Source organism: Candoia aspera, chromosome 5, assembly GCF_035149785.1.
Source record: "Candoia aspera isolate rCanAsp1 chromosome 5, rCanAsp1.hap2, whole genome shotgun sequence".
NCBI lineage: Eukaryota > Metazoa > Chordata > Lepidosauria > Squamata > Boidae > Candoia > Candoia aspera.
This window is the reverse complement of record NC_086157.1, coordinates 56431312-56455626: the sequence shown is the minus strand read 5'-3', so window position 1 is coordinate 56455626 and position 24315 is coordinate 56431312. Positions and strand designations below refer to the sequence as shown.

Below are 24315 nucleotides of genomic sequence, written 5' to 3'. Positions count from 1 at the left end.
TAACCTGTCTGGGTAGTGTGAAGTAATCCTGCTTGAAAAATGTGGACCAGACTATCTTAATCATTCCTACTCCAACCATATCAGAAAATTGTATGTAACTGTTTAACAAAAGGGAGTTGTGCTTTGGTGTTGTTTTCTGGTACTCAATTTTGGCAAAAAAAAAAAAAAAGCCCCCACTAATTGAGCATGTTCTTCCATCCAGGATGTGCCAGCCCTGCCAATAGCTACAACATTTTGGGAAAGGAACTTGCCTTCTGTTCCTGGACTACTGAAATTGATGGGATTCTCTATTTTCTTTACATCAGTGGCTGCAGCTGGGCTCTTTGCCTATAAAAAGGATCTCCTAGTGCGAAACTGAAAACAGATGTGCACATAGGAAACTATCTATTTTGGTCTGCAGATTTGTATACATTAACACAATCATTTTCCTCTCATTTTGACTGATAATTGCAATGCTCTATTATCCTGTCTATTAGTTCAAGGTGCCTTGAATCTTGTAACAGGGTCCAATATCTTTTTCTGAGGGCACTACACAATTTGGCTGCCATAAAAATAATATAGTTGCCTGGAACCCAATTATTCACATTTGTTTTCTTTGTTTTATAAAACCAAAGCCTGCATAAATCTTGTTGCACATTAGGCTGGGTGGCCAAAAATCTTGCTCAATAGGAAAAAAAATACTTGTGTGAATCCACCCTTGTCCTCCCATTGTTATGGGAAATTGTTGAGTAAGTCAGAAGGTATCAGCAGATAAATTCCAGCAACACTATTCTGTGTGGTTTTATAGGTATGCATTCATTAGCATCTTTTCCTTCTCTTTTGATATTACCGTGTTTTGCAAAAAAAAAAAAAAAGAGTAAAAAGCTGATGAAAATCTTTCAATGGTTTCTCTACTAAATAATAACTGAAAAGTGTAGGAGGTTTGTCCTCTGTTGCATCAAGCCATCTTTACATTGGGTGTGATAGGAAATTGCAAGATTGAGACCAATCTTTGAATATGTCATAATCAGACCATTATCTAAGGCCAATTTAGAGCAAATGGAAGAATTTCTATGCCTGGCCCATGAAACAGCTGTCTAGGATTTCACTAACCTTTTGGTATGTCGAGAAATATATTTCATACTCTTCCAAATTTTTCTCTTTGACTATGATGGATGGATAATTTTTTGGCTTTTTTAAGGATTCCAGTTTCTGCAATAGACACTGGTTTAGAAGCAAATTTAGTCATGCTTAGAATAAAACCATCAGTATTAAAGGGACCTGTTCATTGAGATGGGTTTATTTCCAATAATATTGTGATTAACTGGATTGTGAATTTACAGTACAAGCTGTTACTATTTTGAAAGTTACCTTATAATAAGAGATTCTTACGTCTTACCTGAGGACCCAAGCAAACACAAAATCCTTCTAAGAAAAATCATCACACTCAAATCTTTCTTAGAGAAAGAATGACAGACATAAAGAGGTGTGATTTTGAAAAATGTTTAGATGTAGCATTAGGAAAAAAAAATCCCCCTTTCTTATGCTTCTGAACTGGTTTTGGATCAGATCCCCTTCACATCTCACCTGATATTAGCATCTTTGACAGATTGACAGGATTTCTTAATATCATGTTTTGGCTCCTCATTGTCATGTTCACTGTTTCAATGTGCACTGTACATCGTAACATTTCACATGCCTGGTGCTGACGTGTGTTTCTGTTGGGAGGGAGCTGCTGTGAAACCTTGTGCCAAGCTCTGTATCTAGGTTCATTACAATGGAATGCGTTTGGGTTATGTGCTCTGCTCAAGGACTTTCCCCGCGGACCATCAGAAGCCGTTAGGAGCACCTGGGATTGTGAGCCTGGGAAGATTCTACGGGGGGAGGGATCTCATTTGTACCGAGGGTTTTTAGTTTGCATTTGGCACGCTTTTTCCATTCTCAGCTTTCCTTGTGACCCTGCATACTATTCTTTAATAAATCAGATATCTTTATGAACCTGTTCATGAGTCTGATGGTGTTTTAGGATAGGCAATCATTACACTCATTTGATAATGTTCAAGTGGGCTATGGAAGCATACATACACTGGAGGAAAGGGCCCTAGGCCCACTATTCATTCTGGGCTAGAAAATGGGATTATGTTTTGCTATTCTAAGTAATCTCTTAAATAACCTGTTAGTTAAGCACAGAAATTAATAGGAAATTAAGAATGTTGGATTTCTCCCTCTGAAAGTCAGTAACCTCCTGGCAGAATTTAAGCTAATTATATGTGCTTTGGTTATGCTGTTTACAGGATCTTTTCAGTCTTTTTCAGGGATAGGGTTGCTTCTTAAAGATTTGAAAGTTAGAATCAGCTGTAGTCCAGATGAAGTGATCTTTCTCTTTGACTCAGTTAATTCAGATTTTGCATGTTCCTAACCTAGGATTACTTTTATCTAACAGCAACATGATTTCCAAAGAGCGTATTGAAAAATATTTTTTACCGAAATAGAATGCCAAAACAAAATAGCTTAATGTATGCCTTTTACTGCTGTTGTTTCTGTGTCTATTAATTATTCTTAATTAATAGTCTAGCTTCTTCCAGCCTTCTGCCCTTTAATGGCTTGAACAGTAAAAGTAACTTTAGAACACGGCTAAAATCTGGGAATTCCAAGAATTATCTAGAGGGTGCCAGGTTGGGGAAGACTGGGCTATCCCATAGTAAGTTCTGATTAGCAGAGGCTCTCCAAAGTCTCAGACATAATATTCTCCCAGATCTGTTACATGAAATCATTTAAAATAAAGATGCAGAGGACAGAATCAAAGAGGCAAAGGAAAGGATCAGAGTAAACTATATCAAGGACCTGCTATTGCTTTGTGCCTCTTTCTTCCCTGTCCTTAACATCCACCACAAGCAGCAAATGGGGTAATATCACAGCTTCAGTGATGACATCACAACATTATTACATCAGGGCACTGTCTACTGTCTGCTGATGATATGAGATAGCAGTAGGAAAACGTACAACTGCTGATATCACTTAATATATTAGTGAAATTAGATAACTCACATGTTTGGTATTCAGACTTAAGCTTGGGGTTTCTTAAAATATCAAATTAGATATTAATAAATGGCATTCAGCTGCCAAGGAATTATTGCATAGAGGCTGAGATTTTAAATTTTAAACAAACTACTTGAAGAGCCTGACAGTTTGTGGTTTGTTCCACTATAATGCCACAAGGGAAGCCATGCTGATAGGGAATTCTGGGATTTGTGGACATCAAGACATCAGGAGGGCACTAGATTGGGGAAGGCTACACTGGACTTAATAAGCATTTGCCTATAATGGATATGCTTGTGAGTAAGAATGCAGCCTTTAAATTCTTGGCAGGAGTTGAAGTGAGGAAAAAATAGAACCCAGATATAACACTCATGATTAAATAGGATTGCGTTTAGGGAGTCTGTCGCATTTGTAGCTAAGCTCTGAGGTTGTAGTTACAGACATTCTCTTACAACAATTCCTTTTCCTTTTTTTCGACATGCACTAAAATACTTGACAAATATTGAGAACATATTTCATTATTTAGTTCACTTGTCACTTTCTTTGATTCCTCATTTCCTGAGATGGGTAGAAGCTGGTATTTATAAAAGAAATGAAACTGCTTCTCATTGTTGAGCAAAAATAGAAAAGTCATACCTCTTCGTTTCAGATGTACGATCTGGATTGCATAAGTTGATCTACGGGTTTTGGTGGAAGATCCTGCCTTTAGACAAAAGGCTGAACTGAATGAACTTTTGGTTTTTCTAGCTCTATGTTTTTATAACGTTTCTCGGAAGAAAGTCCCAATACTTCAGTGTAACTTAGGCTGCACAATCACCTCAGTCCAATGAGAGAAATCAATGAATGGAAAGAGTACAAAAGATTACTGTGGGGAAACCAAAGACAACATCTGAAATGCAGACATCAAAGTTCACCGTTTGCCATCTCTGCTTGTTAGAAAAGGAAAAACAAAATTGGAAGCTGGCCTGGATCTAAAGATAGCCTTTCTCTCACTTTCCCTGCTGTCAGGCAATCCACCTTTCAGAGCTGCTGGAAAAAGGATGGGACTTTATTTGGGATGAGCAGAAACCACCCAACCTGCTTTCCGGCCAGTTTTTAATTCTAGAAGTAACTCTGACTACCTTTGATTATCCTAAAGGGAGAGTTTGTTCCCAGTTCAGGGTTAGGGTTAGGAAAAACAGACTCCAGTGTGTGTTTTTTCCTTCTATTTTTGAACTAACATAATAAAGATGCATGCCCACACACATACACACACAACTGTATTATTTACAATTATTTTATAACAATTTAAAATAAGAAACTAATAAATGAGTGGATAAAAATAAATGGAGAAGGGTTAAAAAAACAAGTGTAACAGTTGAAAAATTATAGCTTCTTAATAAAATAAAAGACTAGAATATAATATAATATAACATGTATACTGTGAAAGGAAAGGAGGAAGTAAAGGAGAGGAAGAGAGAGGAAGAGAAATATAGTTTGGAAACTAACTGAAGGAGGAACAAGGGAGAATGGGAATGAGGATAATGTCACCAAACATAAATTGGTTACAGTTTGTTTACAAGAGACAGTGATGTCACAACTCAGGAACAAAATCTGGGCAGCAGTAATTGTAATTGTAAGCAAGAGTGAGTATAAGTTTTCTGTAGCCATTTTTCATGATATTGTCATTCATCCAGAAGGCTACAATTGATCTTAAGCTTCATTCTGTTTTGAAAACAGCAGTATTAATAACTGAATCTGATATTCTCCCTCTGTACCAAGAATTTTACATGAAGCATCAAAAGGTTTTAATTCTTGTTCCAGTTTTTGATATAGTTGTCATGGTGACATTCTGCTCTTTGCAGTGTGATGGAACCCCTAAACTGTATATTGCAGCAAAGCTTCATGGAAGTCTTGGAAACAAGGACTAGGTAGGTTAGAAACATCTGTCCTACTTAGAGTAAGTTAAACATTATCCCAAATTTCTTCTTTCCACAAGTTTCAGATTTCACTTTGACTTGAAGCACAGCCCTACTGTTTATGAGTCCAATCATATATTCTGAGTTATTTTGTTCATTTACAACAGAGCATTTTTAAGAAGGTGTTTAGTGTCATCTACAAATCTTGTTTACTGAAAAAAAAGTGTAAGATTGTATACATGGCAGGCAAAAAAGCATATGAATTGTCTTGTTAGGCTCCCAGACCAAAGAAGGCCCATTCAGTCAAGTAGTCTGTTGATGTGAATTGGCTAACTAGATGTCTTCAGAAAGTTCACAGAAAAAGCAGGATAGAGATTTTCAAACTAAGAAAAATCATTTCTTCTGATAGCCTGTTAAAGGCGAATAACATAATGCATAATTTAAATAATATTTTTAATAAGTGCTGTTCTTTGCCAAATGTTATTGGAAATGTATTGTGAATTTAAAACCCTTTCTTGATTCAGTAAAGGTACAGTGTATGCTGTTGTAATTTGCTTTAAAACAAATGGGACTATGTATGTATATTTTTGATCAGGTGCTTATCGCATTTGACTATAGAACCATAGTTTTGATAGGCCTTGTTGGGCCAGTGTGCAAGCATTTGTGTATGTCCAAGTATGTGTCCAGTCATAGAATGGACAGCAGCAAAACCCTTATTAAAGCCGGCACTTTGTGAGGGAGGGATGATATGTGCTTCACATATACATGACAATTTTAAAAGCCACTTCTACTATATCATGATACCCCAGTTTGGTTATGGATGGGTCAAAATGTGCACCAAGAGACTAGCACATTTAATTTCTTCCAAGTCTCGTTTTCCTGAGAAATTCTTCTCTGTTCAAAAAAATGTGCTCACAGCCCACAACGTAAGATTAAAAACCTTGGTAGAACTGTTCTCTTGTATGAAGAGGCAGGCTTATAAAACTGAAGATCCATTCTTTAGAGTGATAAAAGTAAATAATTGATTCTAAGAAGGGGAAATGTTCACATACTTAAACAATCTGTGCTGGAATAGCCAATCCATAGGAGACAAGGCAGTTGCCTTTGCAATTCTAAACAGTGAAATTAACAGTAGGCTACAATTTTCCATTAAGTAAATTTTACAATTGATTAAACATAATGTTCCTTCCAGCACCTCTTCCCTAAAACTTTCTTCTGTGATATGCTTCTGTCCCAGAGGAAATTAAAAAATATTCAAGGTACGGTGGGATTTTTTTAAAACATTTTTTTAATGAAATACCTAGTGACCTAAACTGTTCTTGAGCTATTTGCTGCTCTGATCATTGTGTCTGCCTTTTGTAAAACTAGTCCGATTGCAAGATATGGATTCTGTAAGTGATTGTTTGTGCCTTATATAATTGTAGTGTTCTTCTAAAAGTGCCTCTGTGGTGATTGTGTTCATTGAATCTCTTACTATATTCCTTTTCCTATTAAACATGTGTTCTATATATTTTTATCTGGCAGCGTGAACTTTTTTTAAACTCATATTCAAATGAATAAACATGATCCCACTTTCTTTTGCTTTGCTTCTGTACATTTATTTGGCTGTGACAAATAATACAAGAAGTTTTGTAGTTTCTTGTATCACTGGTGTCTTGCCTTGAGAGTTGAAGATGAAGATATAGACATTTGAAACTAGAACACTGTCTGAATGGGCATATGTGTGTGGAGATGTTTGGGAGAATAATCAACACTTACTCTATCAATAGATTTCCTGCTGCAAATATCTTTCTTCTATTTGTGAAGAAATGACTGAATTTACACATACTGCCCTATAGAAATAGTTGCTTTTATCATGGCTTACTGAATAAACCAAAATAGAGTAAAAAAGATATCAGACTAAGTCATAAGGTATAATTTACAAAACACAGTAGATGGGATCACAGACCTCATGTCAAACTAAAACCAGACAAGTCACATGAACAGAAAAATAAGGTGTATGTTGTATGTGCATGTGTGTGTGTGTGTGTAATTGCTTAAACAATTGTCCACTCCTTTCCTGGTACAATTCCTTCCTCCCCCTAAAAATACTCACAAAAAAACTTCCCTTCGATATCATAATTCTTAGACATGTACTGTATTTATGAATTGGATATAAACATAAGATCTCCAGCTGGGAAAATCAAGTCATTAGAAATATGAAGGAGGAAAGTAGAAAGTTGTATTCTTGAGAGATTAGAAATCTTTCAACCCCCCTTCCAGTGGAGTTTTGCCATGAAGAACCAGTGGTTAATCTATACTTGCATCCTTCTAAATGTCTTTTGTTCTATTGCAACCAATGTTCTGAGCTTTGCTGAAAGGAAGAGAAGGCTCTTTATTAAACAAAAAACAAAATGCATGGAAGTATCTAAAGTTCCTTGGTATTGTTTTTGTTTGTTCTTAATTCCTGCTACACACTGTTAAATGAAAGGAGTTTTGAAGCCTACTTCAAGTATTCTGAATTACAAAAAAGGGTCTTAACTGTGAATGGGAGTACCCAGACAGAGAAGGAACCATATTGTCACCAGAACCCTTGTTTTTGCAGGATGATGGAGAACAGGATTACTGCACTCGTCTGCTATTCCTCTCCTTTCATACAGACCATTCCAGGTTTGTGAACCCCTGAAAAGAGATTTTCAGGCTCCTGGGAGGATAGGATAGAATGGGGCTGGCAGGCATCCTATTCATGGCTTGCTATGTAAAAAGTTGGACTGTGTTCAGATAAAAAAGTTCTATATGAATATGGAGCCAGGCTTCTTTATATTAATATACCATTCTTCATACTGTTGGGTTTCACAATAACATAAAACATAATTGAACCATGCTTCATACCAATACTTATTTTAGTGACACATCACTTTGCTTGCTCAACGTACTTCTTCATTCAGGAACCATATATCCCAACTTTCCTCAGGGTGATAAACACAGAATTCTCTTTCAATTTTTCTTCCTGTAAGTTGAGTTGAGGCGCTTTTCACACATGCACCAATCCCTAGTATCGCTATGATGTTGGGGGCTTTTGAAGTTGAGCTGATTTTGGTCACTGTTTCCCCCCCCCGCAAACCAATGACTAGATGGTTTTGCGGTGTTTGCCCCAGAAGTGCAGGGAGGATGGCTTCCCAGTAGAAGGTACTCCTGTCCCATCTCCTTGGCTTCTTCTCCAGCCCAGTCTTCACAAATAATGGGGCGGGAGGGAGAATGAGGGCTTTGCCTGTTCAACTACTGCTGATTTTTTTCCCCTTTGCCAAGAAAAAAACTACTGTGGAAATGAGGATTGGGAGCACTGACTGGAATGCCAATTTTACTGTCCTCCAGCAGTCAAGCAAATTGACTTTCATTGCTCCCACTTCCTCCCATAGATCCCCAGGAACAGCCACCAGGATACATGCTGGCTGCCCTTGAAATGCAACAGAAGGTAACAGGGGAGAATCTGGTGACTGTGGATATGCTGAGAAAGAGTGATTCCCTCAGAATCACCCAGTGAACTTCCATGATTGGGCTGGACTTGGACAGCTCATTCCATTTCTTAATAGATGGTGTAAGTAGTACCTTTGCCTGTACACACTTTTCTATTGATTTTATAGTGTAACTCTGAATTCTTCCATTATGAGTGGGAGAACTGACCTCCATCCTTTGTCTTACACAATGTGAACAATTTTATAAAGAAAGACTTGCTATCAGTTAAACAAAAGTAGCAATCTTCACAAATAGGCCTGCCAGCAACACAGTTTGCTGAAAAATAAACAATACAATCATAATTTTTTTTTTTTTTTTAAAAAACGGCTTTCAAATATCTAGGACATACTTTTCAGGCCTCCGAGGCAGGCAGGAAAGCACTGAAAAGTCTCTAATCAGGCCCAGAGGACTGCTAATATAATTCTACACTTTATGGGGAACCGAAGCAGTAATGACATGTTCAAGGTCAGTAACACATTTTGAACTAAAGTGATCAGCCTTCTGATGTATGCTGTCCAGGTTTCCTTCTATTAAGTTGTAAGACTTGTCAAAGTGGTCCAAACTAAACGTTTAAGGTTTATTCTCCAAGTGCCTCAAAATGTGTCCAGTTTGTTTTTGCAGACTAGAATCAGGACTTGCTCTATAGGGACTTGCATCTGGGCTAAATTGATCTTTGCAGAAGGATCTTTGGCTGCCTTGCCATTCTGGGATGATTTTCAAGCCTGGACAAAAGACATTGAGCTGGATCTTAATTTGATATAGATAGAGCCTCAGTGAGCCAATACAAAGCTAAAATGTTGTGTTTTTAAACTTACCTTCACAGAGCACTATCCCCCTTTATTATGGGAGTGGTATTTTGAGTGTATCACATCAAAGAGCTTTGCCTCTGATAGATTTAACTTTCTTCCTTCTGTGATGATGGTAAATACACCAATACCTTAATACAAGACCAACTTTGCCCCTGTCAGCCCCCTACTGTTAAACTGCTCTGGCTAGTCCAAGGAGGAGAAATCAAACATCTAGAAATAGGTTGACATATCTCCATGCCAAAACTGTTTGAATATTTCTTACACAAAATGAAAAGGGAAAGAACCTCTCCCAAGAGTAGAAACCAAGTTGGATATATTACATCATGCCAAAGCTGGTGAAGGATCCTCAGCTCTAGGATGAGCTTTTAACCTGGGTTAATCTACCAGGTGCAACATAACAATGGATACTAGTAACATTCATAGTGCCATGATTCATTCTATCTCTTTGTCTTCATGATAACCACGTGCATTAGAAATCCAGCTATAGAAAGGGAAAAAAATGCTTTCACTGTACATAGAACACAAGGCAAGGGGGAAAAAAAGAGTAACACAGTGCTTAAGAATAAGGTTCTAAAAATTTATGAGAACATTTGTCAGTTCATTTGGATTACAGAATTTAACACCACAGCACACAACTCCCTTTTTTACATGGTTATGTATTGTTTTATACAAGGTGTTGAGGGAATGCACAGAAACCCTAGCATGAAATAAGCGAAGCCTCTATTTGCAGCATTTACTATTTTACATAGCAGGCCCTTGACAGAATATACATGTAGTTTACCAAGCCACAAAGTAGCTACCCCACACTCCCTGAAAGATGCCTGAAGGATGTGTTGGCTATATTTCTCCCTTAACTTCCACCAGCATACAGAGTGCAGATGATGAAACTATAGTTCAACATACCAAGCGGGAATAGATGGGGGCAGGGGGGAGGTTGGATTTTGTTCACCATAAGATTTTGAAAACATGAAGACAAGTGGATGTTTTTCAAAGGTTATGACAAGCCTGGTTTGTTCTCATTATATATTACACAGAAGCGTATGATGAAAGGTCACCAACTTTTAAGCAAGGAAGCCACTCAGGAAGGAAAATAGAACCCTTCCTGATTCCCTTTGTGTTGTAAAGGGAGATGAATTAAATTTGCTTGGATGTGTTAATTCAAGTGTTCCAAAGAGGATGTGAAAGACTGCTTTTTCAGAAACAACATTCATAGCATGAAGGCAATAAATGGAAAATGCTGGCTCAGATACATTATCGGGAAAGAAGTCCCTTTTTATAGGCAAAGAATCCAGTTGTAGCCAACAAGGTGATGGAAGTAGACCATCTAAGAAAGAGCAGCAGTCCTGGAAGAGATGGCAAATTTCTCTCCCAAAACGTAGTGGTGATTGGGAGTGCTGGAACCTCCTAGGATGGAACATATTAGTTGTTAGAACATGACAATCTGAGCAACTTGAAGCTGCAATATAGTGAAGTTTTATTAGGAAGCTTTCCTACCTCAGTTCAATAGTATTTAATTCCATGCAAATGCACACTCAGATACACTTCATTTTCAGAAACTGCAGAAATGCAATTGAGCATCTATTGTCCACTTCTGGACTCATGCCACCTAAGAAATTGGTTCTCAATTCTTATTATTAGCTGCTTGGTTTATTACTGCAAACCACTGAAAAAATATTTCACTGGATTGTATTTAGAAGTATGGCAAATTGCTTTGGATCATCATCATCATCATCTTCATCATCATAAAAAAAAAGCTTTGAAATACCTATAGTTAAAGATAAATGTATTCAGATCTGGTTACCACTAATCACTAATCTATTACAGCCACTCCTTGTTTAGCAACTATCTTGTTTAGCGACTATTTGCAAATACAGTAATAAAGGGTAGTAAAAAATTCATTTTCTGACCAATGTGCACACTTATGACCAAATTTTGTGTGCCTGACAACATGAGAGTGAGAGTAACACTGGCATAGATGTACCAGAGAACTTTATTTGAATGAGATGGGAGCAACCAGTGATTTTCACGATGATTCTCTCAGTCACGTGTTTGCTTAGTGACCAATACACTCCCGAAATATCAGGAATATTTTGTCCTGATAGATCACCTTGATCTGTACAAATGTCATTCTGGATAGTAATACTTATATGGATGATTAAAATGCTTCTATTTCTCCTTAAGATCATATATCTATTAATATATTTATATGTGTTTCGGAGTATGTAGTCTAAGTTTCTATTCCCCCTCACCCTTTTTTTGTTTTAACTCTTTTTTAGTTTTTATTTTGTTTCTTCAGTTTAAAAAGTGAAAATGAAAGAGGCAAAAAGGAGCATTACCAGTTCAAATTTTGATTCCTGAAAACACTGTTTTAACTTGGGCTGAAAAGGGGCAAAAGAAATTGCTAAGAGACTCTCTGGGAGAACATATAGGAACGTAGGAGCAGGAAAATGTACAGGTATGTAGTGGGAGTGCAGGTACAGGTGGGCAATAGGAAAAGCAGGACAGGAAAAAGGCAAAGTAGCCCTGCCTTGAACTTAACTCAGATATTCACTTGTACAACTATGGCCAGAGGAAGGAAAGGGAAAACAGATTGTATTATTTTAAATGAACCAGCCTGTATATTTCTTTAGCAAAACTCATTGTGTCCATCTATGAGATGCACATTTGAAGATCCTTCCTATTAGTAGCAGCAATGGACCTAAAATCCAGAAGGACAAAAAACCCCTTCTAATTCTTTGGTATCTGCTCTCTATCTTACTACCATAATGCCTGGGCACCAAATTGCAATGGTATCATAAACACTTAGAGTTACTTCAAAGCCATGTATTTGTATCGTTTTCTGTGTATGTGTGAGATGGTGGAAGAAGTAAAATGCTGCCAGAAGTAGAAAGATTTTCAACTGTGGTGTCCCTGTTGGTAACAAATGCATTCAGAGTCGCTTGGCGAGATAGGCGGTGAAGAATGTGAGAAATAAATAAATACATCCTTTAAATACATTCTCTACAAAATGGGCTAATATATCTGTTCTTAAGTCCACAGTCAATTTTCCATTAGGCATCTTCATCTTCTGTTAGGTTTAAAAATTAGAGTGATACAGTCACGTACACAGGCAACATACTGTATGAACAAAGTATCCAGAGTTCTTAGAAGACCATTTGTGAAAACACTTGCCTTTGATTCTGGTTCTGTTACCCAAATTTCATTCTTTGAAATTTTTCCCATGCTGTACAATATCTGGAAGAGAAAAGTTATATTCCACTAAAAATATTCCTTTTTATATTATACACATCATGCAATTTGAATGGAAGGGGGGAAAAAAAACTACCAAGAGACCATTTGTCAACGGTGTGTGCAATACAGATGGTATTTGTTTATGCTGAATTCCCAAATGGCAGAAGTAATGTCTGAAACAGGGAAAAGCAAATAGGATTGACTTCTGGGGAAGTAAAGCACTGATGGGGTAAGTATCATATTTTCTGATCTTTCCATATAATTCCCAGATACAAATATTGCTAGTATGGCTGTGATGGGAGACCAGACAGCCTGCAAGAGTGATACACCACATGGAGTAACCCATCACCCCTTGGGAGAAAGACACAAAAGAACCAGTCCCAAGTTTACCATCCTATATCCAGGTCTTCCCGGTCAGTCCAAATACGGTGTATTCATAATCGTATTTACAAAATAGGTCCAGATGAACCTGGAGGCACGTCCATCAGTTTTGCTAGCTTTCCTCCTTTTTCCAGATCTGAGAGGGGCTTCTTTGACCCTAAACTTTGTCACCTCCACACCCTAGTACCATGCAATTATTTTGACACTGTTTCTTTAATACTGATGGCTACTCTATTCCTTCTATAGTCATCTTGTCTGCAGTAATAGATCTGATACTCTATTGATGGGAAGTGACCCATTCCAGTCCATTTCAGTTTGCTGTCTTTCAGAATGTCAATGTTCAGTCCTGACGTTTCTGCTCTGACAACTTCAAGTTTGCATTAGTTCATGGTATGCACGAACTACAGTACATCCCATGTATAATGGTATACATATCTTTGCAGAAAACTGGTGGTATAGAAGGCTGCAAAAGCTTTAAATTATATACCCTCTTCATGTCATTCAAGTTGTTCAGGCTTACTAAATTAGCACTCTGGTTGAAAAATTAGCTAGGCATGAAAAAATGTTTTGTCTTAGCAATTTCAGTGATGTATCGGAAAACAGTATCACAGTATCTTGGTGTATATTTCATTGGTTTTTGGTCTTTCTAATTTGAAGTGTCTTTTTCTTTAGTGCAGCAATACTGAAAATATTAATGCCAAGTTCCCAGATCCCCTTTCAAATAAAACAAATTTATATGGTCTTTAACGAAGGTGGCAAATAGTAGTGGTTCTGTTCACCTCTCTAGCAGCTCGCTCTCCAGCCTGCACAGCTCCTTCCATGTAGCCACTCCACTGCGTTGCTGTCTCAGTGCCAGCAAAGTAGATTCTACCAGCTGGCTCACGTATTATCCTTTAAAGAAAACACATACAAATAAAATTGAGGTAGTAATCCCACTTGTAGTTAGTATGTTTTTATGAACAAAAACAGGTACTAGTGCTATCTTAAATTTTCTATGAATTTTGACTAGTACTGTACAGTTTTGTTTCAAGGAACATGAAAATTTTGCAACAAACGCCCTTTCTGTGTGTTTCATTTGTGTGTGTGTGTGCTTTTTTCATACTTAATCAAACTGTACCCAAGATGCTGGTGTTTCAAGAGTAGAAGGGAGGTGGTACATCTTTGCTACCCATCTGTCTTAGTAAAGGTAAAGGTTTCCCTTGACGTAAAGTCCAGTCGTGTCCGACTCTAGGGGGCGGTGCTCATCTCCGTTTCAAAGCCTTGGAGCCGGCGTTGTCCATAGGACACTTCCGGGTCATGTGGCCAGCATGACGACTCGGAACGCCGTTACCTTCCCGCCGAAGCGGTACCAATTAATCTACTCACATTTGCATGTTTTCGAACTGCTTGGTGTGCAGAAGCTGGGACGAGCAACGGGAGCTCACCCCGCCGCGCGGTTTCGAACCGCCGACCTTCCGATCGACAGCTCAGCGGTTTAACCCGCAGCGCCACCGCGTCCCCACCCATCTGTCTTACCAGGCTGCTATTTGCACCAGGCAGTAAGACTTTTTCCACAACTCAAATTGGTTATGAATAAACCTTTAATCCCAAGTACAGTTGGGATGCTGGAAGACATGGATTAGGAAGAATATTGGCATTTCCTCATACTTCAAAATCTACATTCAAAGGCTGTCTTTTTCACAAATTAGTGAAGAAAAAATGAATGCATGGAGCAAAGCATCTGCTTATTTTGCCTTTGCATTATTAAGTACCTGAATTTTAAATGTAGCCCAACTCCATTTGAAAGAGAGTGAAGCCATCCATCCATTTAACTTTTTCCCTTCCCACCGTTATCTTCCCAGAACAGCAAATATGCTATCCTAAGGCATTACCATTTCAGCAGTTTCCATATCATTCCAAATGCATATCTGCAAATAATCTGTACTTAAGCCCTGTTTTTTATTTGAGTTTTTTCTATTCAACAGCACTAAAGTCAAAGGCACTAGCTGTAACTTTATTATTGCCAAATATGTAATATTTTTATAAACCTTTCTTTCAAATGTGAGATTAGCTCACTTTTCTGGTAGTTTGTAAAATATCCAAAAATTTTGGGTAACAATGCCAAAAAAGAGAGAACATTATTATCTTGTTTTACCTTCCATATTGGGACATAATGCCTGGTGGAAAATATGCTGTATAACAGCCTCCAGAATATTGTTCTGAACTCCAGTTCTTTTCTTCATAATGCACTGGCTGTAAGAATAAACCAAGATGAGAAGAAAGCACAGTTTAAAAAAAAATGATGACAGAGTTAAAATTGGGATCTCTATATATTTTCTCAGTTTGATTACATAGAAGCAGATTCATATGAACTGACCAGCACAGGCTGTGTGTTGATAGAGCTATGACTCAACAGTTTGGACTCAGCTAGATGTCATGTTTCCTGGCTACTGAAAGAACAACTGTCCACCACAAAGCTTTATTTGTTTTTCCAAGAACTGGTAGATAATGTTTATTGTTGCAACTTTTTAATGAAGAGAATCTGTAAGTTCCAGAACTCATACTGTTTTCACATATTATAGACCCATGGTGAGGAATTAAAAGTTATATCCTATAAGTTCCGACATAATATTCAGGAGAGAAGTGAAATTTTTCCCATTAGGAATGAAAGTGAGTATTTTGATCAAAATAGACCATCAACCTATTGTTTAATCTGTTGTAATCTTAACCATATCTATTTTAGAAGTAAGTTATCTTGTTCAAAAGGACTAGGTAATTCTAGTGAGTTCCCATAAATGTGAGAAATTGTGGAGAAGCTGGGAGATTAGACATGAACGAGAGATTAGACATGAACCATCAAGAGAAAGAAAGAAGACAAGTCTATTGGCAGCTTACCTTGTAAATACCAACTCAGCCCAGGTTGCAAGAAAGAACTGTTTCAAATAATTCAGAGAGACTCTACCATAATGAAGTCACTACATACGAGATTGGACATGCTTGCAATTTGCAAAATTTGGTATTTGCCCCAAGACTAGCAATAAAGATACCTTACTGAAGATTGTGTAATTCCTGTGTCCTTGCTCTTGCTCAACTGTGTGGTGCTTGACACCAGTAAACAGCTTTAGGATTTAAGAATAATTGTTCTTTTCTGCTGCAAAATGAAAGTGCAGAATCTCAAGAAGGGGAGATGGGGTGGAGATTTATGGAAGAGTAAGGAGACTGCTATGAGGAGAGTGTAACTTTAGTACAATTCATAGCTTTGAAAGTGGCAGTTGAATATTATGTTTGCTCAACAACAAAATATTGTCCCACACAGCGTGAACTTCAAAACCTTTCCCCACTTTGCTATCAGCCCACACCTTCCATTGTGTACCGATGCTTGGAAAAAAAACATCATTGTGTTAATACAGGAAGCTGTATTAAATAATTTTAATATATTATATTATGAGAATATACCCCAAATGTTCATATGGCCTGATCATAATGTAACAATCAACACTCCACCAATTTTAGATGTTCTTCTTCCTTACATGTAAAGCTTCTTCTGATCCCAGCACTTTAGCATACAATTCACAGATTTTTCTCTTTCTGTGTAAAGAATGAAAATGTTTAAAACTAACCTAAATTCATCATTACTTTTAAACTAACATCACAAGGCATTCAATTTTGGCAGCATAGAAATGAGATGAATAAATAGATAAATAAATAATACAGTTAAGCCACAATGGAAGTCCACTTTTGATATATAAATACATAATTCCAGAAATATTTATTCTAAACTACGCTGAAATTCACAACCAAAAGTAGCAGATTTCCCCATCATCTTGAGTTGGAATACTGTTGGGGAGAGGTACATTAGGAGTCTTTCAATTTGTCTTCTATCCCTTTACTATAATTGTCTGAATTATTCCGAAATAAGTTCCCACCATTTTACCTCTTTGACCAATTCCGCCCATTAGGGACTAACATACTATCTCCTCCCAAGGCTTTGGATTTAAGATATGGGAAATCTGGATTAATAGCTTGTTATGTGAAGTTACTCTCTTGCAGTAGCAAGGGTGGAAAGCAATATTGTAGTTGTAGATTAACACAGAATTAAGTATTGTTATATAATAAAAATAAAATAAAAACAAACTTTTAAATCAGAAAAGCTTTCAAATTTGCTTCTTCTTACCTCTCTTCTTTGCTAACATTTGCTAGTCTAAAGACTTTTCTTGTAAGGATAAATCTAAGTAGAAAAAGAATTGTCCATCAGTATTGCATAAATGAACATATCCCCATGCAACACACATGAACAATATTTGTGTTCCAAGAAAAAAAACAACGAAAATATATCCAACGTAGTTTTTGAATGGCACTTATTCGGCTGCAAACATAGCAGAAAGTGATATCCAAACCATTATAGCTGGGGTTCTCAAACTGTGGACTGAGATTCCCCCTTTTTCTAGGACCTGTCATGTTCTCATTTCAATGTGCTGTTAACATTGTAACGTTTCACATGTCCTCTTCTGTTCCGTGTTCCTTCACCCAGGATTTTTCCATTCCTTCACCCTCCGTTGTTTTGAGGGCTTGGAATGTATGTTTGGGTTTGCGCTCCTGCTCAAGGTTACTTTCCCAGGCGCGTCTAATGGCTTCTAGCACCTGGGAGGGGGAGCGTCCTGACGAGGGATGGGGCGGAACTTGCTTACAGGCAAGGCTTTTAAGTTTGTATTTGGCGCGCTTTTGCTCATTCTCAGCTTTCTCTGTATTTGCATACTATTCCTTTAATAAATCAGTTATCTTTAAGCCCGAGCTTGTGAGACTGAGTATTTGGGATTAGGCAACCGTTACATAAAGCTGAGAATCGTTTCATCCATTTTCCGCTAGCCCCATCCAATCGTTGGATAAGAGGGAACGCTAGCGATGACAGAACCTCAGCTTCGCGCAAGTGAGGGAAGCGAGGAGGAATGGGAGGCGGCCAGAGTCCGGCCAGCGCTAACCTCGAGAGCGCAAAGAGCAGCACGTCGGGAGTTGCGAGATATCCAGTTAGACGAACTGCTGATATCCATGCAGGAGAGTCTTAGGAGTGAACATAGAACTGTTATGGAAAGAGCACCGGGGAGGGGGTCTCCACAATTGTCCTGGGAGCCCGAAGTCCCCTTGTCACCGAGGGTGGTGGTAACCAACCAACCTCCGGAAGAGCCGGTCACTCCAGCCCGAATGAGGGCATTAGAGGATAAAATGGATTTAATAGTGACAATCCTTAAGGATCTACCCAGAGAGGCAGAGCCCACCCCGGAGGATTGGGAGGAAGAGCCGTCACAGTACCCCAGGCACAGTACCCTATCAACCCGGGGGAGAAGCAAGACTCGATCAGCCCGTCAAGGGGGGGAGCGAGAGGCAAGACCTCCTAGGGATCGACCACCCATGGGGGCTCGGCGTACGCTGACATTCGCGGCACCGCCACAGCCAGCTGAGCCGGCGAGAACCTTCCCACCATTTGGAGTGAAATTCGATGGAGATCCCACAACGCTCTCCTTCTTTATCACTAATGCCAAGCATTATATAGAAGATTGGGGTCGGAACTTTCGGTCAGAACATGGCAAGATCAATTTCATTGCCAACAAGCTGAGAGGAAGGGCAGCGGATTGGTATGTGCAACTATGCCAGGCTGAGGCAACTGAGTTAGAGGACTTCGATGACTTTTTGTGGGCACTTAAACAGCATTTCGAAGACCCCCTAGCTCAAGAAACAGCTAAAAATGACCTGCGGAAACTCTACCAAGGGTCCCTCTCAGTTGCCAAATATGCGTTGGAATTTAAAGCTTTGGCAGGAAAAGTGGAAGACTGGTCTGAGCCAACAATAATTGAATTGTTCAAACAGGGGCTAGAACCCGAAATCCTTCGATGGGCACTAGGAAGAGATGATCCCAAAACGCTATATGGGTGGATTCAGTTGGCGGGCAGCGCAGAAAATGCCCTACAAACCTATGCCCATACCAAAGAGCTTAGACAAACGCGTCTTGCTAGAGGAGCGCGCACATCTGGACTTGCCAGCCGCCCCAAACCGAAAACCTGGGAAGAGGAGAGGGAGCGAGGGTTCTCCAAGGGTCAGTGCCTCAGATGTGGGAAAGAAGGGCATCGAGCCACGTCGTGCCCGAGACACCGTCCAGAGGAACGACAGACGAAACCTACGGTAAAGTCGCCTGCTCCTGCTCCACCGCGGAAACTGAAAGCAGCCGTCGCGGAACTGGACCCCCCAGAACTACCCTTCGGAGAAGAGGAAGAAGAGTTGCAATTCGAGCAGCCGGCGGGAAAAGCCTACCACCTGCCCTGAAGGGCGCCCTAGGGCAGGTGGAAGAAACCGGGCGTAACCACGATTCGGTGAGTGGAAATTTCCCCACACTGACTGTTAAAGTTAAACTGAGCTCAAAAACCAAAACTGTGGAAGTGTGGGCCATGCTAGACTCGGGTTGCTCCCGTTCCCTTATGCACCCTGATGTCGTAGCGGCTCTGGAACTGCCCACGTTCCCTTTGCCAAGACCTATGATTTTCACCCAATTGGATGGAACTATGGCGGGAGGGAAAGCAGTCAATCATTCCACGGGACTGGTCGCCTTGCAGATGGGCTCCCACCAAGAAAAGCTGCCATTTGTGGTAGCTCCAGTGGGGGGTCCTCTGGTAATCTTGGGGATGCCTTGGTTTGTACAGCAGAACCCTTTTATCAACTGGCTGCATAGAACTGTGACTTTTGCAGATGGATTTTACAAAGTACCCGAAAAGGACCTACTTGAAGACATGGAGGGTGGAGGGGTAGCGTATACTAATGTGCAAACGCTTCAACCTCTTGAGGGACTACCCAATCAGTATCAGGATTTTGCTGAGGTATTTGGGGAAAAGGAAGCGGATCGCTTGCCACCCCACCGAAAAACGGACTGTGCCATTGAGTTTTTACCAAATGTAAAATTGCCTCACCCAAAAATATACCCCATGTCTCCCAAAGAGCTCACTACGCTAAGGGAGTTCATTGACAAAAACCTGGCTAGGGGTTTCATTGAGCCGGCTAATTCCCCGGTAGGAGCCCCTGTCCTATTCAGGCCAAAAAAGGATGGGTCATTAAGGCTTTGTACCGATTTCCGCGGGCTCAATGCGGTCTCAATATTAAATAAATATCCTTTGCCCCTGATCAAAGATATGTTATCACATCTGGCCAGAGGCAAAATTTTCTCAAAACTGGATTTGAGAGAAGCTTATTTTCGTATTCGCATAAGGGAAGGGGATGAGTGGAAAACAGCATTTAACTGTCCTCTTGGGGCTTTCCAATACAAAGTCTTACCATTTGGTTTATCCGGAGCACCTGGGGTTTTTATGCAACTAATCAATGAGGTCTTGCATGACCACCTATTTAAGGGGGTACTGGTATATTTGGATGATGTATTGATTTATACTGAAACCATGTCAGAACATATCCACTTGGTGCGTCAGGTACTGGCTAAATTGAAAAAAGCAGAGTTGTACGCAAAACTGTCAAAATGTGCATTTCACCAGTCACAAATTGATTACCTAGGCTATCGAATTTCATCTCAGGGCATTGAAATGGACCCTGCAAAAGTAGAGGCGATTGTGGCATGGGAGCCTCCCCGTACCAGGAGACAATTACAAAGTTTCCTTGGATTCGCCAATTTCTATCGGGCATTCGCCCAAAATTTCGCTGAAATCGCTCTCCCCCTTACTGAACTGTTAAAAACTAAAGGACAGGGGGATACGCGACGTTCAAAGAACCCAGGCGCGCTCCTTAAATGGACTCCTGCCTGTCAGCAAGCGTTCGAAGCGCTCAAACAAATATTTACCACAGAACCAATTTTACAGCATCCCAACCCCTCTAAACCCTTTGTTGTACAAGTTGATGCTTCTGATTTCTCCATAGGAGCAATTTTGTTACAATCTGACCAATCTGGCGCCTTAAAACCCTGTGCCTACCTCTCTCGCAAATTCACTGAAACGGAGAGAAGATGACACGTTTGGGAAAAAGAGGCTTTTGCTGTAAAAACGGCTTTAGAAACATGGCGACACCTATTGGAAGGCACTTCAAGCCCTTTTGAAGTCTGGACCGACCATAAAAATCTGGAAGCTCTAAGCGCCAGTCGAAAACTCAGTCCCAAACAGCTGCGCTGGGCTGAGTTTTTCAGCCGCTTCGACTTCACCCTTAAATTTATACCAGGCAAGAAAAACTTTTTAGCTGATGCACTCTCCCGCAGACCCCAAGATGCTGGCCCAGGGCCAACGGTCCAAGGCACCGTCTGGACCGACAAACAATTACGTTTGGCAGCAGTGACTCGCAGCCAGACCCGAGCGCAATCAACGCAACCTCCAGCCGCTCTGCCTTCCAGCCGCTCGCCGCACTTGTCAATTCCCTCCGATTTGCATCAACAGTTGCTTTCCCACCTTAAAACAGATACTTGGTTGCAAACCAATAGACACATTTTAACTTTCACCGACGATCTTGCCTGGCGCAACGATCGCCTTTATGTACCCGATGCTATGAGAAAAACCATACTCCAGCGCTGCCACGATGACAAGCTGGCTGGACATTTTGGCTACGTAAAAACTTTGCACCTTGTGCGCCGGCAATTCTGGTGGCCAACTTTACTCAAAGACCTGAAGGCATATGTGACTGCGTGCCCTGTATGTGCGGCGATAAAGCGCAAACCAGGCAAACCCCAAGGTCTGCTTCAACCCGTTGCCACCCCATCTGTCCCTTGGCAGGACATTTCCATGGACTTTATCGTTGATCTACCCCCTAGTCAACGCAAAACTGTCATTTGGGTGGTCAAAGACTTTTTCTCCAAACAAGCCCACTTTATCCCATGCGCATCTATCCCCACCGCACAACAGCTGGCACGCCTCTTCCTCACCCACGTGTACCGCCTCCACGGTATCCCCGCCCGTTTGGTGAGTGACAGAGGCACACAATTTACGTCACAATTCTGGCGGGCATTTTTAAAACTTTTGGGTACAAAACAGTCACTTTCCACCGCCTGGCATCCGGAAACGGACGGATCTACAGAGGCGGTTAATTCCACACTGGAACAGTACCTCAGGGCTTTTGTTAACTACCAACAGGACAATTGGGTCGACTTACTCCCATTTGCTGAGGTCGCTTACAACAATGCCGTTCATCAAACCACTGGTCAAGTTCCTTTTAAAACAGTTTTTGGACGTGAGTTTGTTCCTATTCCTGAACTTCCTCATCCTCAACCGCTACCAGCCTCCCTTACTGACTGGGCGGACTCTCTACAAGACTCATGGTCTAATATTCAACTGGCTCTCCTCCATGCCCAGGCTACCTATAAACGCCATGCCGATGCAAAGCGTTCCCCAGAACCATCCTTTGCTGTCGGGGATAAAGTCTACTTATCCACTAAGTTTATCAAGTCCCCACAGCCCTCTAAGAAACTTGGCCCTAAATTTGTCGGACCTTTTCCAATTATTGCTCAACTCAACCCTGTTACGTTTAAACTTGATTTGCCTCACAACCTTAAACGTTTACATCCTGTTTTCCATTGTAGTTTACTCAAACCCTGCCTGTCGTCGGACCGCTGGCATCCACAACCCATTCCACCACCTCCACTCATGATCGACAACCAGCAACACTTCGAGGTGACATCCATCCTCGACTCCCGACGCCAGCGCTCCACTTTACAATACCTCGTCCGCTGGAAACATTTCCCTCATCCTGAATGGGTTGCTGCTTCAGACGTCCTTTCCCCTCGACTCGTAGCTCAATTCCACTCTGCCTACCCTGACATACCGGCTCCATAGTTTTTTTTTAAGGGGGCAATATGTCATGTTCTCATTTCAATGTGCTGTTAACATTGTAACGTTTCACATGTCCTCTTCTGTTCCGTGTTCCTTCACCCGGGATTTTTCCATTCCTTCACCCTCCGTTGTTTTGAGGGCTTGGAATGTATGTTTGGGTTTGCGCTCCTGCTCAAGGTTACTTTCCCAGGCGCGTCTAACGGCTTCTAGCACCTGGGAGGGGGAGCGTCCTGACGAGGGATGGGGCGGAACTTGCTTACAGGCAAGGCTTTTAAGTTTGTATTTGGCGCGCTTTTGCTCATTCTCAGCTTTCTCTGTATTTGCATACTATTCCTTTAATAAATCAGTTATCTTTAAGCCCGAGCTTGTGAGACTGAGTATTTGGGATTAGGCAACCGTTACAGGACCATAGGCAAATGTGAGGGCTTCACAGTTTATTTGGGCTTGCCCAAACTCGATCTCTGTGAGAACTTTGTTCCTTCTCTTGGGTGAAGGGATAGTTCCATGGCTAGCTAAGAGCAGATCAGGTCAGCAGGGGTGGGAAGGGAAGAGGCACTTCAATATCCATGGTAGAAGGTAGCTTCCAGTCATACCACCCCACCCTTGCCAAGCAGCTGCAGAAGGACAGTGGGCTGTGCACATCCCTTTCAAAAGAAGGCATAGAGTGGTGAGAGTGAAGGGCCACTGCCAGAAGCATGGGTCCTTCATCACCATCTGCAAGTAGAACCTCTTTGTCTCACAGTGGAGCAGCTTGGTAGATTATGGATATCCCAATCCTTCTTAACTGAACTCCCACCTTAGGCTTGGCACCCATGTCTTCCTCCCTCAGTCTGTTATTATTTTATCCAGTGAAGATTTGTTTGTGGGCTGAGCCACGGTCCCATTCTGGGGTCAAGGTTAGTGGAGAGCTTCCAGCAGCTTGACTGCACTGAGTGACTGGAGGCAAGCCAGCTAGACTCTGCAGATGATCAGAGGAAATGCACTAGCTTTCCCCCACCAAAAACACCTCTGAGCTATGCAGTGACAACCAGCAAGGGAGTGGCAATTTAGCCAGATATGGAGAAGAGGAAGAGGCTCAGAGCTCTGAGCCAGGCTCAGTTGGCCTTCTTCTTGGTGACTGGTCTATGAGGAATGTTCTGCATGGCAGTTTGCATGGGGTACTGACATTGTGCTGCAAAGCAAGAACACCTCTTTTTTTGGGGGGTGCACATGCAAAGGGAGTGGGAAGGGTCTAAGGGGAAGGAAGGGCATATGGGAAGCAGTGAATTCTGTATCCAGAGGCAGTGGTGCAGCTGACTTACAGAGAGTCTCCAGAAGCTTCCATCTTTTCCCCACCTCTCCCATATGAGGGCCCATAATCCCAGGAGCAGAGAATTGTAAGAAGGTGCTGCTATTTTGCATAGGGTGTAAAATGCATGGTGATCCAGTGCAAAATTATGGAGTTAAGAGATGTAAAATACACAGTAAAGACTTGGATTTCTTATTAAACCAACATGCTCATTCTGAAAGGATTGTAACATTAGCGCTCATATCTTTCCTCACTTCTTGTGGCATAGATACAAAGACTGAAGTATTTGGAAGTTTTTGCCAGACTAGGCAATATCTTCAGTGCAATGGCACTGAAGGTGTTGCCTAGTCTGGCAATGAAACGTCTGCAAGAAAACAACAAGGCTCAGAGAGCACCAAGGACTCCACAGTTCAACCCTG

General features: G+C 40.7%; 2 protein-coding genes and 1 long non-coding RNA gene across 3 annotated transcripts in view; 1 reads left to right on the top strand and 2 right to left on the bottom strand.

Moving 5' to 3' along the window:
• LOC134498893 (amine oxidase [flavin-containing] B-like) overlaps positions 1 to 6426 on the top strand; it is a 66773-nt gene extending 60347 nt beyond the window's left edge. Inside the window, exon 15 of the mRNA XM_063305261.1 lies at positions 203 to 6426. Coding sequence (XP_063161331.1) covers positions 203 to 358 — 156 coding nt within the window. The 3' untranslated portion in view covers positions 359 to 6426. The remainder of the gene's footprint in view (positions 1 to 202) is intronic.
• Positions 6427 to 6749: 323 nt separating this feature from the next.
• Positions 6750 to 9416, bottom strand: LOC134498894 (uncharacterized). The gene is made up of 2 exons (XR_010068069.1): positions 8505 to 9416; positions 6750 to 6864 (listed from the first exon to the last, which is right to left on the bottom strand). It is a non-coding gene; the product is annotated as an uncharacterized LOC134498894 (long non-coding RNA).
• Positions 9417 to 9776: 360 nt separating this feature from the next.
• LOC134498892 (amine oxidase [flavin-containing] A-like) overlaps positions 9777 to 24315 on the bottom strand; it is a 55550-nt gene continuing 41011 nt past the window's right edge. The window contains exons 10-15 of the mRNA XM_063305260.1: positions 16986 to 17039; positions 16342 to 16399; positions 14967 to 15064; positions 13612 to 13723; positions 12392 to 12454; positions 9777 to 10624 (exon numbers count right to left, since the gene is read on the bottom strand). Coding sequence (XP_063161330.1) covers positions 10472 to 10624; positions 12392 to 12454; positions 13612 to 13723; positions 14967 to 15064; positions 16342 to 16399; positions 16986 to 17039 — 538 coding nt within the window. The 3' untranslated portion in view covers positions 9777 to 10471. The remainder of the gene's footprint in view (positions 10625 to 12391; positions 12455 to 13611; positions 13724 to 14966; positions 15065 to 16341; positions 16400 to 16985; positions 17040 to 24315) is intronic.